At 38.5% G+C, this 15,335-nt stretch overlaps 1 protein-coding gene across 6 annotated transcripts in view; it reads left to right on the top strand.

Annotated features, from left to right (window-relative positions):
• The first annotated feature begins 947 nt into the window (after window positions 1-947).
• st18 (ST18 C2H2C-type zinc finger transcription factor) overlaps window positions 948-15,335 on the top strand; it is a 42,324-nt gene continuing 27,936 nt past the window's right edge. For 3 of the 6 annotated variants that reach the window (XM_042219712.1, XM_005912604.3, XM_005912603.3), the window contains exons 1-2: window positions 949-1,054; window positions 2,071-2,245. In XM_042219712.1, coding sequence (XP_042075646.1) covers window positions 1,001-1,054; window positions 2,071-2,245 — 229 coding nt within the window. In that variant the 5' untranslated portion in view covers window positions 949-1,000. The other 3 variants (XM_042219718.1, XM_005912605.3, XM_005912606.3) reach the window with 3 other exon arrangements.

Raw genomic sequence — 15,335 nt, 5'->3', positions numbered from 1 at the left:
ACTTTTATTTATAGTTTATACAGCATTCCACAGAACATGTAGACTACATGTTACAGACACGTTACAGTAGGTTACATGATACAGAAAAGTCCAGGGTTGTTCATCTTTGTGTAGATATAATGCTTTTCTCAGCCCCTCGTCAGAAAAAGCATATCAGTTTCAGCACAGGCCATTTAAAACATCCTTATCCCTTAACTTGTTATCTGTTACCTTCCAAACATATACTTTTGATAGTACATCAGTTACCCAAGCATCTAAGTCTGTGAACGTTGCCTGCTGTGCTGGCTAGTTTAACTTGGTGTTTAAGTGCCCCCTACCTAGTTGCTTTATTCATGCTACCAGCAATTAAAAATGCTTTAAGCCTTGCTTCATTTTTCTCAATTTTTATTCAACCAGTCTAGTTACCCTGGTAAGAGCGCTGCTTAAAAGAGCTCTGGTGAAATTTGTCTGCTCACAAATAGTAAGTCTGAATAAGTCGAATAGCATCGGAATTTCTGTTCACCCACAATTTGTGAGTTTTTAGCTTTGCAACATGTTTTATTTTTTAATGTCAATCATATTATATTCTTTAAAGAATATAATCCTAAAATCAAATTTTTTACCAGACAGTTTTTTGCTTTTTAAATTTGTCAGCAGTCTGAGGGCGATGAGGTAGAGCAAGCTATAAACCAAAAAGCCTGGTTGTCCAATTTTGGGTGACAGAAAAAAAAAGTCTCCAAAGGACGATAGTGTGCACAAAAGTTGTTCTGTTGGCTGTGAGTGTGGTGTCAGCCGGTCCCAGTCCCTGTGGCCCTCACCGTGCACTGTGCAGGCCTGATGGGAAACTGACTGCAGCACAGGACATGGCCTCGTTTGTTCACGGTCCCCCCTCTCTGAAAAGAGTTATGCTGTCTGTTTTGAATGGACAGCGTTTTTCTTTGTGTGCTCGATCAAAACACAGGGCAAAGTTAGTCAGCAAGTTGCATAGCTTCTGCATTCTGATTCTTCAAGCCTCTTTTGTATGAAGTTTAGCACAATGTTTTACACTGTGTTTGACCTGAATGGCATGCTGAAGGTAGGAACATTTTTTAAAAACTATCAAATAGAAAGGAGTAGAAAGTCATTTTCGTATGCAGTTTATTTTCTCACTCATTTCTCTGTGATAGAACAAAGTAAGTAACACGATCATATGGGGTTAAAAAAGCTCTGCTGTAATACAGGAAATGACAGAGTGCAGTGTTGCTGAAATATTTATATGCTTTTATCTGATCTATTTCCTAACCACAAGGTATTTGCCTGTGAATCCCTGGCACTTTTGATATTACCTGAAGGCAAATGGTATATAGATTTATACAAGTTATTTACAACAACAGCCAAGCCATTCCTCTGGAAACTAGGCTGCAGATCAAAGGATTGTTTTGATCTCTACTTAGCATATTTGTTTAACCTAGCCAGTGATTCTGAAAAGTGCACAAGCTTTTCGGTGATATGCAGAGCACCCTTTATCCGTCTTTTTCTTCTGTTAGCTCTGGATTTAAGTACTTTCTGTATTTAGGAGACAACTGGATTTGCCAGCTTTTGAAATTTAGTTGCCCACTGCTAGCAGTCTTGGCACTCAGAAATAGATAACTAGGTATGTTCCACTGCTAATCCTGATCGGCCTTGTAATAGTATTTGTGGACTGTACAGCACTCAATTAGGGCATAATGTGCTATTTTTATTTCCTTTAAGTTGGATTAAATATGAAAACATGTTTGTTTGGTTTTTTTTCAGCTTCCATCTACTGTTTACTGTGTGGGTACTTTGCAAAGTATTGTTTTATACTGTTTCAATCAGTACGACTCTCTCCACACAGGATTGCAAAATGTCAGGAGAAAAACAATGTCCAAGCGCTCTCTCTACAAAAGATGCCAGAGCAATCAGGAAATTTTCTGGAATGCTTAAGAGAATGCATATGCACACAATGCCCTAATTCTCTCTTACTTTGGGTTTGGAAAAGATGAGCCCAGGTTTATTGAGAGCCAAAAAAGGGGGCAGATGGCTCACAAGAGGGATAAACCTGGGAAGTCATGCTGTAAATGTGTTTTACAGAAAACAATGAAAGGAGCGGACAAAGCGATTGTGGCAAAGTCCTTTGGAAAATGGAAAAGCAGCTCTCTAAGGTCCAGGACCATGGAGAAGCCGGATGAGCCGTCCGAGGAGAGTAAGGAGAAGAGCCTTTCCAACTGCACCTGTGAAGCCCCCCAACTCGGCAAGAAACCAGTTGGTAAAAGTACACTATTTTCTTATTTCTAGTCTATTCATACTAATGTGTCTATCCACTTGTTTTTCTTGTGGCAATTTTAATTATTACTGCAGTGACTTGGGTTTTTTTGTGTGTGTGTTTTTTTTTTTTCATTTGACTCTCTGGCCTGCCATATCCGGTGAACAAACAAACCACATTGTTGGGCAAGAGAATTCCTTTTGAGGGAAAGTGTGTCTCCGATGATACAGTGTTGCCAGAAAAAGACAAAGCAAAAAATAGCAAACACAAAAACAGTCACAGGTGCATGGGAAAAAGAGAGAACCGAGTGAATGGTCACTGCGGTCCCCAGGAGGTCTTTCAGTGTTAGCCAGTGCGGTGGGTGGACTTCTGACAAGGACGCTGGTTAGCAGCCAGGTGGAGTGTGTAACTGAGAATGCTCCTGTTTATTCTTTTCACATGCTAATGCGGCTCCTGTGTGACTTTAATGCGGCAAAACTTTTTCTTGGAGTTAACATTTTTGTTGTTTCAATACCTGCTCTTGTATCACAGCAGTGGACTGATTCAAAAGCTCCACACTCTTTTATAAAGGATTGGGACTGTGCCAGGGAGAGCGATACATTAAGTATGGGCTACATGGGGGGGGAAAATACACTGGTTGAATATTTTCAATGCAAACAGGTACCGACATTTTACTTTAAAATAGGCAGTCATTATTTGTGTTAAAATTATAAACGTGGACAATATTTTCAAGTTAAACTGTCTAAATGGACAGCAGAAAGTGTCCATATGGGCTCTTTTGGTTTCTCTTATCTTGATTGCAGCATATTATCTCCCATACACTGAGTGTTTACATGCAGTATTATGGAGTTTCATCTACCCAAAAAATAAAAAATAGATACCAGCTTTCCAAAACTCTGTAATGAAGGACTGCATGAGGACCCACGTTTTGAGCAAATGCACCCCTATGTGGTCAAACTAAGAATTTGAAAGAAACACACAGGCCGTGCAGGCATTACCAAGCTTTTGTAGCCATGATATCTAACGTGCTCTATCAGTATTGCTCTAAATATTCAAAATCACATCTTAAGCTTTTATTAGTGCTTTATTAGTATACAGCCAACACAATATCTAATTGAGGAGCACAAAAAAGCAATATGGCTTCACACTATGGGTCTTTCCATACCTTGTAGTGTACAGTCTGTAAATAGCTTCAAAGGCACTGCATCTGCCATCTGCACTTCTAGGAACTCTTCTGCATAACCATTAAAACAAGCTGTCTCAGAGGACATCATTCGTATTTCAGCCTCAACCCTGAATTACAGTGTGTTCATTATAATTATAAGGGAGGAGTGTTGCCAGGCTAGCCTGCAGAATGCCAGGTGCACACTTCCATAATCTACCATTTTAAACAACTCGGAGCATTAACAACAGTATCTACATGCTATTCAGCCATTAGTTCTCTTTGGCTTTCATGCTCAAACTCACATCATGCATCTGAGCATTTTGTATTCTGCAACAGACATACGAGCAGAAGAAAGTGCAATACTTTGTAGTGTTCCATTTTTCCTAAGCCTGCTTAGGTTATGTGACTGAGCCATGCCGCTGTGTGAAATTTTATCCCGATACTGGCACTGTATCCTTGTGAGGGAGTCTTGTAAAATAGGTTTACTTAGCGCCTTTGCTGGCATTTTCCGAAGATAGCAAATGCACACACACTGTCCGTGATCGGATTAACTCTTCAACAAAATGATGTAACTCTTTGTCTTTCTTGTGTGGCATAGGTTTCTGTGCTTAAGTTTAGTGGTCATCCGGTAGAGAATAGAAACACTTGAAATCCAGTCACAGCATTATAATCCATATATTATATATATAATAGATGACAGCCTTGGTTAATCATTCTTTGTCAGCCAAATGTGATATGTCACTGCCCAGAGTGAGTCATTCACCAAAAAAAGAAGAAGAAAAAAATATCCCTAGATTTTTTTCAGATACTGCCTCAAACCGCACAGCCACAATCCTTAATTAAAAGCAAATTCTAATTTGTAAAGCATTTATATTTGAACTTTGCCTGGTGTTCCTCTGTCATGTTGAGGCACAGGATTTAAATTTCATGTGATAAGTGTGAACGATTTTTTAAGCATCCAATACAGTAAAAAGTATGCGATGCCAAGTACACGGAGAACATGAATTTGCACCTGAGGACATATAGCTTTACATCCGGAGTCGCAAGGTGTGTCAAGACAAAATGTTAATTGCACAATTTATGAGAGAAATCAGTTGAAATATCTCCACGGATCCCATTTATTTACATTTTAATTACTACTATTACTTATTCTTATTTTTTGGATGTGACCATAGCAAGCCCAATTCCTCCCCTACACTAGAAAGAAGCAGAATGACTGTTTTCCACTGGAGGTTTAGATGCTTGTTTATCACTTTTAAATACCATCATCTTTGCTGAAATCCCCTCTCAAAAGAACCTTTCACTTGCTGGAATAAATTCAAATTAAAATTTAAATCCCTCTTTGCATTTCTTCAGCCTTTTTTAAAATAGCTGCCTCCTTTTAGAAAGCTGTTTATGTAGTGATCTGTTCATAATCCAGTTTGTTTCTCAACAGCGAAAAACACAGAAATCGTATTATCACTATCTTGGAGAGATGATGCGAGAAATCAGGAAGTATAAATGTCTGGATCTGTGGAAGTTTTCAAAGTTGTAAAGCTGAAGAATATGGCAAAAGCCTTTAAATAAAGTAGTCAGTAACACTCCAATTTGACTTGTAAATATGCTGCAAGTAAATTGTGCCGCAATATCTCAAACATATTTCCCCAACCTTTAGCAAAGCTAATATAAGTGTGCTCATTCAGTGAATACAAAACGTTTTAGCATGTTTCAGACAACAGATGAACAACATTTCTCTTACAACTTAGATAGATTTGATATCAGAAATCTTGATATGTGTTACAAACAGCTACTGAAGAGAGAACTGGGGGATTAACCCCTGGCACTGTAGCTGACAAGTCATGCAGATCTCTGTAAACAGCTCTTTCTAATCTTAGGAAGTGCTCACCTTCCAGTATACCGAGAAAAACAATATCTAATCAAAAATGTAACAAATATAAACAGAAACAGCAGACATTTACATGCAATGCCTTTTGATAACAATCCATTTCAGATGTAAAATGACACAGAAGAGGCCATAGGGAAATTTAATTTGCTCAAGCTAGATTGGATTTATTGTTTGGAAACAAATTATAATTGTGTCTCCAGAAAGTTAACCAAGATCTAAACAAAAGGAAATCAATGACCCACCCCCATTAATCACTCAAAGCCAGCTACTTGTGCTGTAGAAACTTACTTCATAATCAATTTCTTTGTTTTGCTCAAAGGGCATTTGCATTTTCGTTCATGTCAGCAAGCTTCCTGTATCTGGCGCAATCAAAAATTGCAAGCCATCCACATTAATGGAGTTTTTTTTTTCTATTTATTCAAGTGCATATCTCTGAATACTCAAGATGATTTTAGCTTATTATGCAAACAGCCCTGCAAATATTTTGTTGAGTGATAAAGTAAACTTTTCTGATACCTAATTTTTCCAGTGTCATGGAAAAAAATATTTTATTTTAGTAGCCTACATACATCTGACACATTTTTCCTTTAGTTTTAATGACCAACAATCTCTAATGAATATCTTATCCTTAGGATCTTGCTACGGAGCACCTCTAGGACTTCTGAGACCAGACACAAATGCCTCTTGTTAGTTGTGTCTAGACATACTATTACAGCCACCAAGGTCATTATCAAAGCATGCATTATACACACCTGTTACCATTGTGTAGATGCTCGATTTTGGCTGAACATCCAAGCTCCTATCTCGCCATTTATAGGCGTGTCTGCTTCATTGTCTGCCTGCCTGAGTGAAAAAGATGGGCACTCATATCTGGACCTAACCTCTCAATGACACAACAAAGTGAGTCTACAGGCCTTTGAAAAAGAAGACATCGACTGACCAATCAAGTGCTGATTTATTAAATGTAACCAATCAGACGCTCTCAGTTTAGGCTGGTAAATGTAAGAACCAGTTGTGATTGTTGTCACTGATACTTATAGATGTAAATATATTTAAACCAAACTCTTATTTTGTTATTATTTTGTTTCTATGACTGCACTTTATAGATGTGAGTATAATGTTTGCTTGATTACCTGCCCCGTTTTGTAAAATCTGATCAACATGGGAAAAAGAGAAAGAGGACAAACAATCGCTGACTAATGAGGCTTTTCACTGAAATTGCTAAATACATTATATAGATAATTGTGGACTCTTTGTGTTATCACTTTTACATTGTTTGGGCTCAAGCTTACAATGGTAAAACGTCTTGGTAAATAGCAAATTGTGAGCTATGCCATATAAAACATAAAATAAAATGGAATCAATTAGAATTGTGATGCAGTCTTAATAATCACCATGGTTTCTGGATTTTATGATCCCGTGTGCAGCTTTTCTGCCATACAAACCTTAAAGTTTGGCTCTTTGGTTAATTCATCAGTCAGATAAATGCAAAGCTAATAATGAAAGCTCCTTTTCATTTTGAATGTACTGGATGTATGGATGCTAATGCCACTGTAATTATGTTAAACAACATTTCTTCCTATGTAGTTTCAGTAAACATTTGCAAGTGACATACAAGGTCACCTATAACCTTTTTCACCTCAAAAGTTTGGTCACCTGTTTCTTTTTTAAAAAACAGAAATTTGGCTACAGAGTAATTTGTATTAGTTCATTAAAAAGAGTATTTCACACCCTACTAGAGGAGGATTTATCAAGTTTGGAGAAACTTTTTCAAACTCAAATATAACCGTGGCCCTACAGTAGCTCCAAAGGCATTGGTTCAATGAAGAGATAAATAAAACCAACCTACATTTGTTCACAAAACATTCCAAATGTTATTGAAGTCTCTTCAAAGGACACTGAATAAACATATTGTAAGGTTGCCCACGGTCACACATAAATCGCCCAAAAGGGGATTGCTGGGAAGTAATCTAATCATTTCCTTTAACTGAGACACACTGACATGCAGTGTAGATAATGATCCCCATGAAAAATGCACTGTATTTTCAAAAGAATATTCCCTGTCTGTTGACATTAACATAAAGATAGTTCTACATCCTGGAGCCATATCAACAACATGTACTTATGTTTGGTTACCCATATTTGCATATGCAAATAATTTATTTAAAATTTAATTCAGTCCTTTTATGTGACTTTGTGGCGATGAACAAGCGGCATCAAGTGGTTGCACAATAAGGGTTCAGTACCACCAAGAAATACCATTTGTGTCATTTTAGACCGAGCTTGAAGCATTACAGCCGAAATTAACCACAGTTCAATATAGATTTCTACGTGTCTATCACATTCAATGGGACAGTGAATATGCATTGTTGTTTGGCTGTACGGGCTGCCACGCAAAATTAGTCGTGTTGCTTTGTTGAAATTACAGGGCGGGGTGTTGAGTGAGGGGGTTTGTTGAAGTTATACCGCTGACATTTTGATCCTGCAGTACATTAGAAGAATTCAGTTAAACATATTTGTGTAGGTTTCACAGGAGGAAGGTATAGTGCTCAAAACAACAGGGTGCTGTGACACTTCACTTTGCTTACATAATTTGCAGCAGAATGCAAAAAGCTTTTAGACACAGATGTGACCCATTGTAATACCTTTCTAAATGCAATCAAACACTTTCTACAAATATGAGCAGGACTTTTTAAATGTGAACCCTTGTTTGACATGTAATTTTGTCCAACCCACTCCTCTTTCATTTCTCCATCAGCTCTCTCCAGTTATGCCCACATTTTCAGTTGATGAAATAGCTTGACAAAACACTAGTTTATGTTGCATGTTGCCTCTGAATGAGTTCTCTCTTTTTCGAGATCCGAACAGATGTTATGGGCAAAAGAAAATGTTACATTTTCGTAAATGGTGTTGTTGCGCGGTCGTCAATATGCTCTCACAATTTGCCGGGACTGCTTAACACGAGTTGATTGTTTTTGTGTTTTCTTCAAACAAAGCTGATGTCTGGTCGTGGACATGAAATAATCATCCCTTAGAACAAGCTTGCCATGGCCTCACAGTGAGATTGTCTACATCAGGAATGAGAGAACATGCCATGTGATAAGATGCTTACATAGATGATCCTTTACTTTCATATATTTGTACGATTATCAGGTACAAATTGTGGAAAAAAGAGGGTAAAACAGAGCATGTCTGCTCTCTTTGTATGTCTCTTTCACAGTGTACCATGAATTGGCTCTTGAAGACAGTTAGAAATTAGACTTTCAAATGAGGCATTAAACAAGGTGATGATCAACTGCCAAACCTTAAGTAATGATATTCTCCATCCTCAAGTCCCCAGCCTTGCATAACCAAATGCACAAATCACAGGAAAAAGAACTGAAAATTCATTATTATTACATATTGTGTTCACACGTCAGTCCCCGGGGACTGAGGGGACATCACCGTCAGATAAGCGTGTTTGGGTGGCCCCTACCATCAGCTGGGGAAGGGCTAGGCTTGGATCTTGAGGGGGGGCCCCCTCATGGGTATCACTTATTTTAAATCCTGAGCCTCACCAACCCACCCCCCTCTTTTGCCCCCCTCGCCCCAGGCTCCACCCAGAAGTGTGGTTGCCTTTGTCATTGTAATCTGGCCCTGTTTGCTAAACGCTTCCACTGTTTACTCTCTGCTATGGGGGCTTGTATGAACAGGAGTCAGCAGGATGCAGGGTGACATCACTTTGGCTGGGGGGTGGTGGTGGTGGTGGTTTGAAAAGCTGCATTTGTGATTTCTCGGGGCCCCTTTCTTCTTTTATTCTTCCCTGTCTCTATCCAGGCCTGTCGAACGCATGAGCTAACTCAGGAGGCTAACATGGACTACAGGGAGGAATTACACCTAATTACTTGAATAACTGCTAGGCAGCAGCTTTCCGTAGTCACCAAAAATCATTTCCAGGTCTGTGCCTTTTAGTGATAGGCAGACTTCTGATGACAGAAAAACCTCAGACAAAGCTTTTACATTGAAATGGTCCAAGAGAAACGAAACAGGCTGACAGGTACAAACACTAAAAAGGAGGAGAATCAAATTAACAGACAAGGATTTCATATCATCTATTTTTGTTGTTGCCGTAGCGATAAAGTCGCAGACATTGAAACTGGTCTGTTCAGCCATTGTTATCATCCCTGGCCATCTGCTGCTGAGGAGTGACATTCCCTCTCATTTGCATGATGAGTGATGTATGAGGAGCTTGGGAGGGCATATGCCCTGGTCTTATGACAAACCAAGGGAAAGTTTTTTGTTTTTTTTAAACACATAAAACGAGGATCAATATATGAATAAGTCTGGATGAAGGAGTTAAAAAAAAGAAGAAGGAATAAATCATCTGTGAGTGCACCGTGAGTGTATATGTGTCCACATGTGTGTTTGCCTGCATGTAGGCTGCATCCTCAGTAAGCGCACACAAATCTGTGGTGCCTGCGTGTGTGTCTGTGTGAGAGTACGCGCGCATGAGTAGAGCCCAGTGCGCGCATCTGCCTTCTTGTGTGCCTGTTTGTGTGTTTTGCGGATGTGGGAGTAGAGCGAGGAGGGGGGTTGGTGGCTGTTGATGTGCAAATGTGCATCATGTTGAAGGGCTGTGAATGGGGAGGTGTGACGTAAAAAGGGACCCGAACGCAGGTGCTTATCTCGAGGCTGTCAAAGGCACAGTATGTCATATTCCTGGGGACTACCTTTCAAAGCCACAGCACCAGCTAAGCTATCAAGAGACTGGGAGAAAATCAAACTTTTTGGATCACAGCACTAGGTTGGTGTCAAAGTTCTTTTTATTTAATATACTGTCAGTTTGGTCAGCATTTGTCATCAGTGATATGCTGTATCGCAAATGTGAACGACAAGGCTTTTAGCTCACGCTGTTAGATGCTGTCCTGTGCGATCCAAAGCAGCAGCTGAAACGCACAAGTGTTAGAAACTTATTTAGATTTACACTTAGATTTTTGAATTTTGATTTTTTTTACTCTGCTGCGGAACTCGCCTCGTCCAGATTTTGCATGACTATGTGAAAAAGAATTGTGCTGGCAGTTGTTTTTAACTGTGTCAGGGAGTGTTTGTTGTAGAAAATGTTGCACAGATGAACATGAACACTGCTTTCCTGATACAAATCAGTGTTCTTAAAATCTTTGCTGGAAAGCGAGCGCAGCTTCTGTCCAGGTTTCAGACAGTTTGAGAGGAGATTAAATGGCTCAAACTGCTTTTTGAGAGGCATGACCTATTTTTGATCATCCAGATAGCATGAGATACTGTCTACCTAGATTAAGTTCACAGCATTTGTGTAGAGTATAAGCTTGTCTTAGGAATAACACATGTTCGTATTGTGTGTAGAGACAAAGCATTGTCAGGTTGCCTGTGGCTTTGACAGTGACAGCTGTACATACAAGACCACTGAGCCTAATGCACTTAAACATTGACTCTGTGTTCCAATAACGTGTTTGAGCAGTCAGTCAAGTATTTTATTGCATCCTGTCCTGGCTTTCTGTAATTTGTATTACAAGTCTGAAAAAGATATGTTAACAGTGATCATAGTTTGACAAAAAAAAAAATATCCACAAATCAGCTTTTGTGTTATTGTCTGAGGACAAATCTCAGATTTAGACAAATTCACAGGGCCGAAGCACTACAGTCTGTTTTGAATTTATGTTATCATTTGCATCATAACTGTGGCAAAGTTACAAAACTATATGCTAATGCCAAATGTAGTGAGACAGTAACACAGTCCACTAGCGAACTTTTGTGGTAGACGTGGGCAAGACTTAGCTTTGACCAAATTGTAAGGGGTCAAAGCACTCAACAGTCTCCAGAGCAACTATTGATTTAAGAGGATGGATGCTGGTTGGAAAAGTTCATCATTTACTAGTAAGTTGGAGCACACTAATGCCTCAGAATCTGCTTGTATGACCCATCTTCAAGCTGATCCCTGTTTTTTTATTTTATTTGATTTTTTTTTAATTTAAGGAGCATTTTCTTTTAAATGAGAGTCAAGAGTAGATTAGTGTATGAATTATTAAAACGTGAATATTATTTCTCTTTTTTTCAGCAAAAAAAATCTAAATGATATAAGCTAAATACTTCAGTATTTCTATACAACTTATATAAATATAAACTAAATCTCTTATATTTGCCAGTGATTTTTATTTTTGTGAGGGAAATGATTCTTTCTGTCATTGTTACATTAGAAGAATTCCCACTGATATGACTCAGTGGTAAAATATATTAAATGTCACTTGTCATTGTGCCTGTTTGTCTCCATTTGATCATAAGTTTTGTCATCATCTCATGACAGTCAGCACTCATCTCTTAATAAACATGAAAAAGACATCAGATGATACAGTATTGTGTAACACATCTGAGTAATCCTTTGAAAAGTTTGCCCTGTTATACAGAGATTAAAACATATGAGGAGAGCGAAGTTACAAAGTTGCACCTCCACACTTTGTTTTAATTATAAAAGCAGCAGAGTCTGTGGTAGGGCTGTGTGCTAAAGCAGTGATAAGTAAGAGGCATTATTCCTCTCTGCTCCACACCCTCCTCTTCAAAGCACAGGGAAGTTAGTTGCTACACAACACATTAACGTAACCTCTGTTTGCCTCCAGGAACTGTCCATGGTACCTGCTGCTCAACAAAACTGGATTCACAAACCCATTCACATAGCTGAAATACACTTTAAATGACCGTGATGGCAAATTTGGTTTGTACCTATTTTCATGTATTTAGCACACAACTAAATGAATGTTATTTAACTTCTGGCCTCCTTTAAAAAAAACACGAAGAGCTTGTCTTAATTATAAACAAATTGCCGTCGGGTCTTCACATTGTCAAGTATAAAATACATTTCAGACGAATACACAATGTGTTACCTGTTTTTCCACTGCTCAAACTTTCAGTTAGTTAATCCAGGAAAATGAATTATGTGGATTTAATTCAACAAGGTCTCAGAAATGATCCATCTGCTGTTGAGCAGCTGGTGAAAGGATAAATGTAATTAATTACTTAACTTTTGAAGAGTATTCCAGAAAAAAACAGTGATGTTTGTTTGTCCTGCTGGAGAAAAATGTAAAGCAACAGTGTTAACAGTACCTTTCAATATTATTATTTATTTCTCTCAACATTTGAATATAATTTGCCTGCAGTCTGAAAGTATTGTTTAAATATGCTCTTTTATAAACGTAAAAAGCCACAGTTTGTCACAGTGGAAATATGTCCCTTAAATTAAAAGAGGTGATATTGCATTGATTCAAATTGAGCCAGTAATAAAGTCAATATTATAATATTTAATGAGTTGTGCATAATTACTGATAAAGGCAATTTATGTTATATAAATTAAAACAGGTTTGAGCTGTATTTTTACTGATTGGTGCTTTAAAAGTGGAAAGATTCTAACAAAAGCACTGTAACTGGGCATTTATTCCAAATCTTAATAAAATATTTGGAGCTGCTTATAATGTCACACATGTTTTTAAGCTTGTTGGTAGCATACAATAAAATGATCTAAAAACGTTAACGTTGAATCAGGTGGGATTTTCCTGAAAAGACAATAAAAGACAAGAGAAAAAAAGGAGGTTTAAGTGAATACATATATTTGCCTGACAGGGGCAAGACTATGAAATGTTCCCAATTATTACTACATGGGATTTTTTAAAAATGCCTTTCTTTCCTTTTTTTTTTTTCCCTTCTAAATATATTTCAGAATTTACCTTGATTGTAATGTACCTCATTGGCTGTGGTTTTGTTTGTTGGCCTAACTATAAAGGATCTGCTTATACCCTTGTGGGTTGGGAAGAATTAGGATTTATGAATTTATTTCCTCTGTTGTATTGTTTAAACAGCTTTGGTTTAGTTTTGATCCCTTCCTCTTGCCTTTGAGGCTGTTCCACGGTGTCAGCTGTTGACTGATAGTAAGAGAACTGCCTCACAGTGTGAATGAAAGAAAACTAGCGGTTGGTAAACACTGATAAGGGATAAATAGAAAGCGGTCAGGCAGAGATAGTTCTGTGGGAGCCCAGATTGTGTGCGGTCTGTTAAAATGAGATTCTGAGCCTGTCCTTTTTATTCTTCCTCCCCTCCCCTCCCCTCCCCTGTGCGGCGTTTGTCTGGAAAATCTCCAGTGACCCGGCTCGGCAGTCCCAGGCTGCAGTATTCTCTTTTTTGTATTTGTTTTGTTTTCTAACAAGGGTCAAGTTGGCCAATAGACATGTCCCTGATGCTTATAGACAGCTGTCATGACTTCAAGTACTTACAATAGTTACATTTTACATGCATTCAGGGTTCGGCAACAACACACCAGCAAGCGAAGTGTTAAATAACTAAAGCTGTACCCAGTTTTAAGACATCTATTTCTTTTTTATTCAACTATGGTCATATAATTAATCTCGACAGTCCTCTTAAGTTTTTTTCCCCCCTTTAAGTTGGAGCACAAATTCTAATGCATACTGTATGTATACCGTCAAGTATCATCATTCACTTTTGTTACAGTAAAACCACTCTAAATGACTCTTGCGTTTAATTATTTCAGTTTATTTTTATTATCCATTTTTTTTCCCATTTTATTAATTATTTTATATATTTTTGTATTTATTTATTTATTTATTGATGGGCTATCTACCTTTCTTTGGTTTAGAAAAAGACCTTCAGAGGTCTTACCTTGAAGATCACCATGTGGTGTATTTATACAGAAAATAATTCAGACCATTGTAGCCCAGCAGCTAATGAGATTGGTTGTTAAGTGAATGACACAAAGGCTACAAAAAAAAAGAGGGGGAAAAAAAGCTTAGCGTTTCGGGTGAATATCACAGTGTCCCTGCACACACGCACGCACACACAACGCACACACATACACACACACAAACCCCAACCAAACACACTCTCCTCAGCAGCGAGACTCTGGACTACCCTGTACCCCACCTCGGTATCCTTCTGCTCCGTCTACCTCCCCGATGTCCCCGAGAGATGCAAAACAAAGGCTAAAGGGGGCATGGTAAGTCGAGCTCGCGATTCTGCCCTGTCGGACATGTTAACACGAGTGCATTTAGATGCAGAAGACAAGTGATTGTGGCTGTGTGAGGATGCGATGTGCTGTGTAAGCCTCGGGCTCAGATAAGTAGATTCATGGCCGGGTCAATAACAGTGATGCTGTTTTATGTGGCTCAGAGTAAGATCACCACATTTCACTTCACCATTCTTAACTTCTCAATTCCTGCTCAAACTTTTTTTTCGTCTCTTTCCATTCGCCACAAGGCTGCTTGAACTTTATGTTAGTTTACATCGGAGCTATGACTTGGTTGTTATTCACGAAAAAATAGAGATGTTTATACATATAATGGTTCATTTATTTTTGCGATGGTCAGATATCTTAATGTTGTTGTTTTGCTCGGTTTTGCCTAAAATGCATTGAGTGTTTAACGTAAAAAAGAGGCAGGACAGCACGAGAGAGGCTCGGTTTGTATCGACTGCTTTACTGCTTAGCTCGTTCAAAGTGAACGGACGTTTCAGTGCAAACACGCACATCTGAGCGCCGTGCAGATATCGTTTACCTTTCCTCCGACTCCTTATTTTGATCTTCACAATAGTAGCAGGCAGCGTCAGTAGTGGCTGCTGTAATACGAAATTTGAAGTGCATTAGCTTATCGTGCTCTTCTGTCAGGCTGGGAAGTGGGTGAAAGTCCATCTTGTATATTAAACCCTGGACTTAAGTCAAATTTACATTTTGTTAAAGATTACTCCTTTTATTGATGCATATAATCATATTCATGGACCATCTGCTGATTTGGCAAGCGTGGATCAAACTCACAAAACAGCCCTGCTAACCTTTTAAGTACAAAATAGTCTGGCTTAACTCTGCTATCCCAGAAGTCTGTGTGTGTGTGTGAGTGCGAGAGATTGTATGGATATTGGATAATACTTAATTTAGATCCTCCAGGCTGCTCATGCCATATTTTATTTTATCATGATCGCTTTGGTAGCAGACCAGGACTTGTGTTTGAACAACTGAGCAAATAATGTTTGCCTGACAA

The sequence above is a fragment of the Haplochromis burtoni genome, unplaced genomic scaffold (assembly GCF_018398535.1).
Source record: "Haplochromis burtoni strain Fernald_Lab_line unplaced genomic scaffold, NCSU_Asbu1 Contig_3, whole genome shotgun sequence".
NCBI classification, from domain to species: domain Eukaryota; kingdom Metazoa; phylum Chordata; class Actinopteri; order Cichliformes; family Cichlidae; genus Haplochromis; species Haplochromis burtoni.
This window is presented reverse-complemented; position numbering and strand designations above follow the sequence as displayed.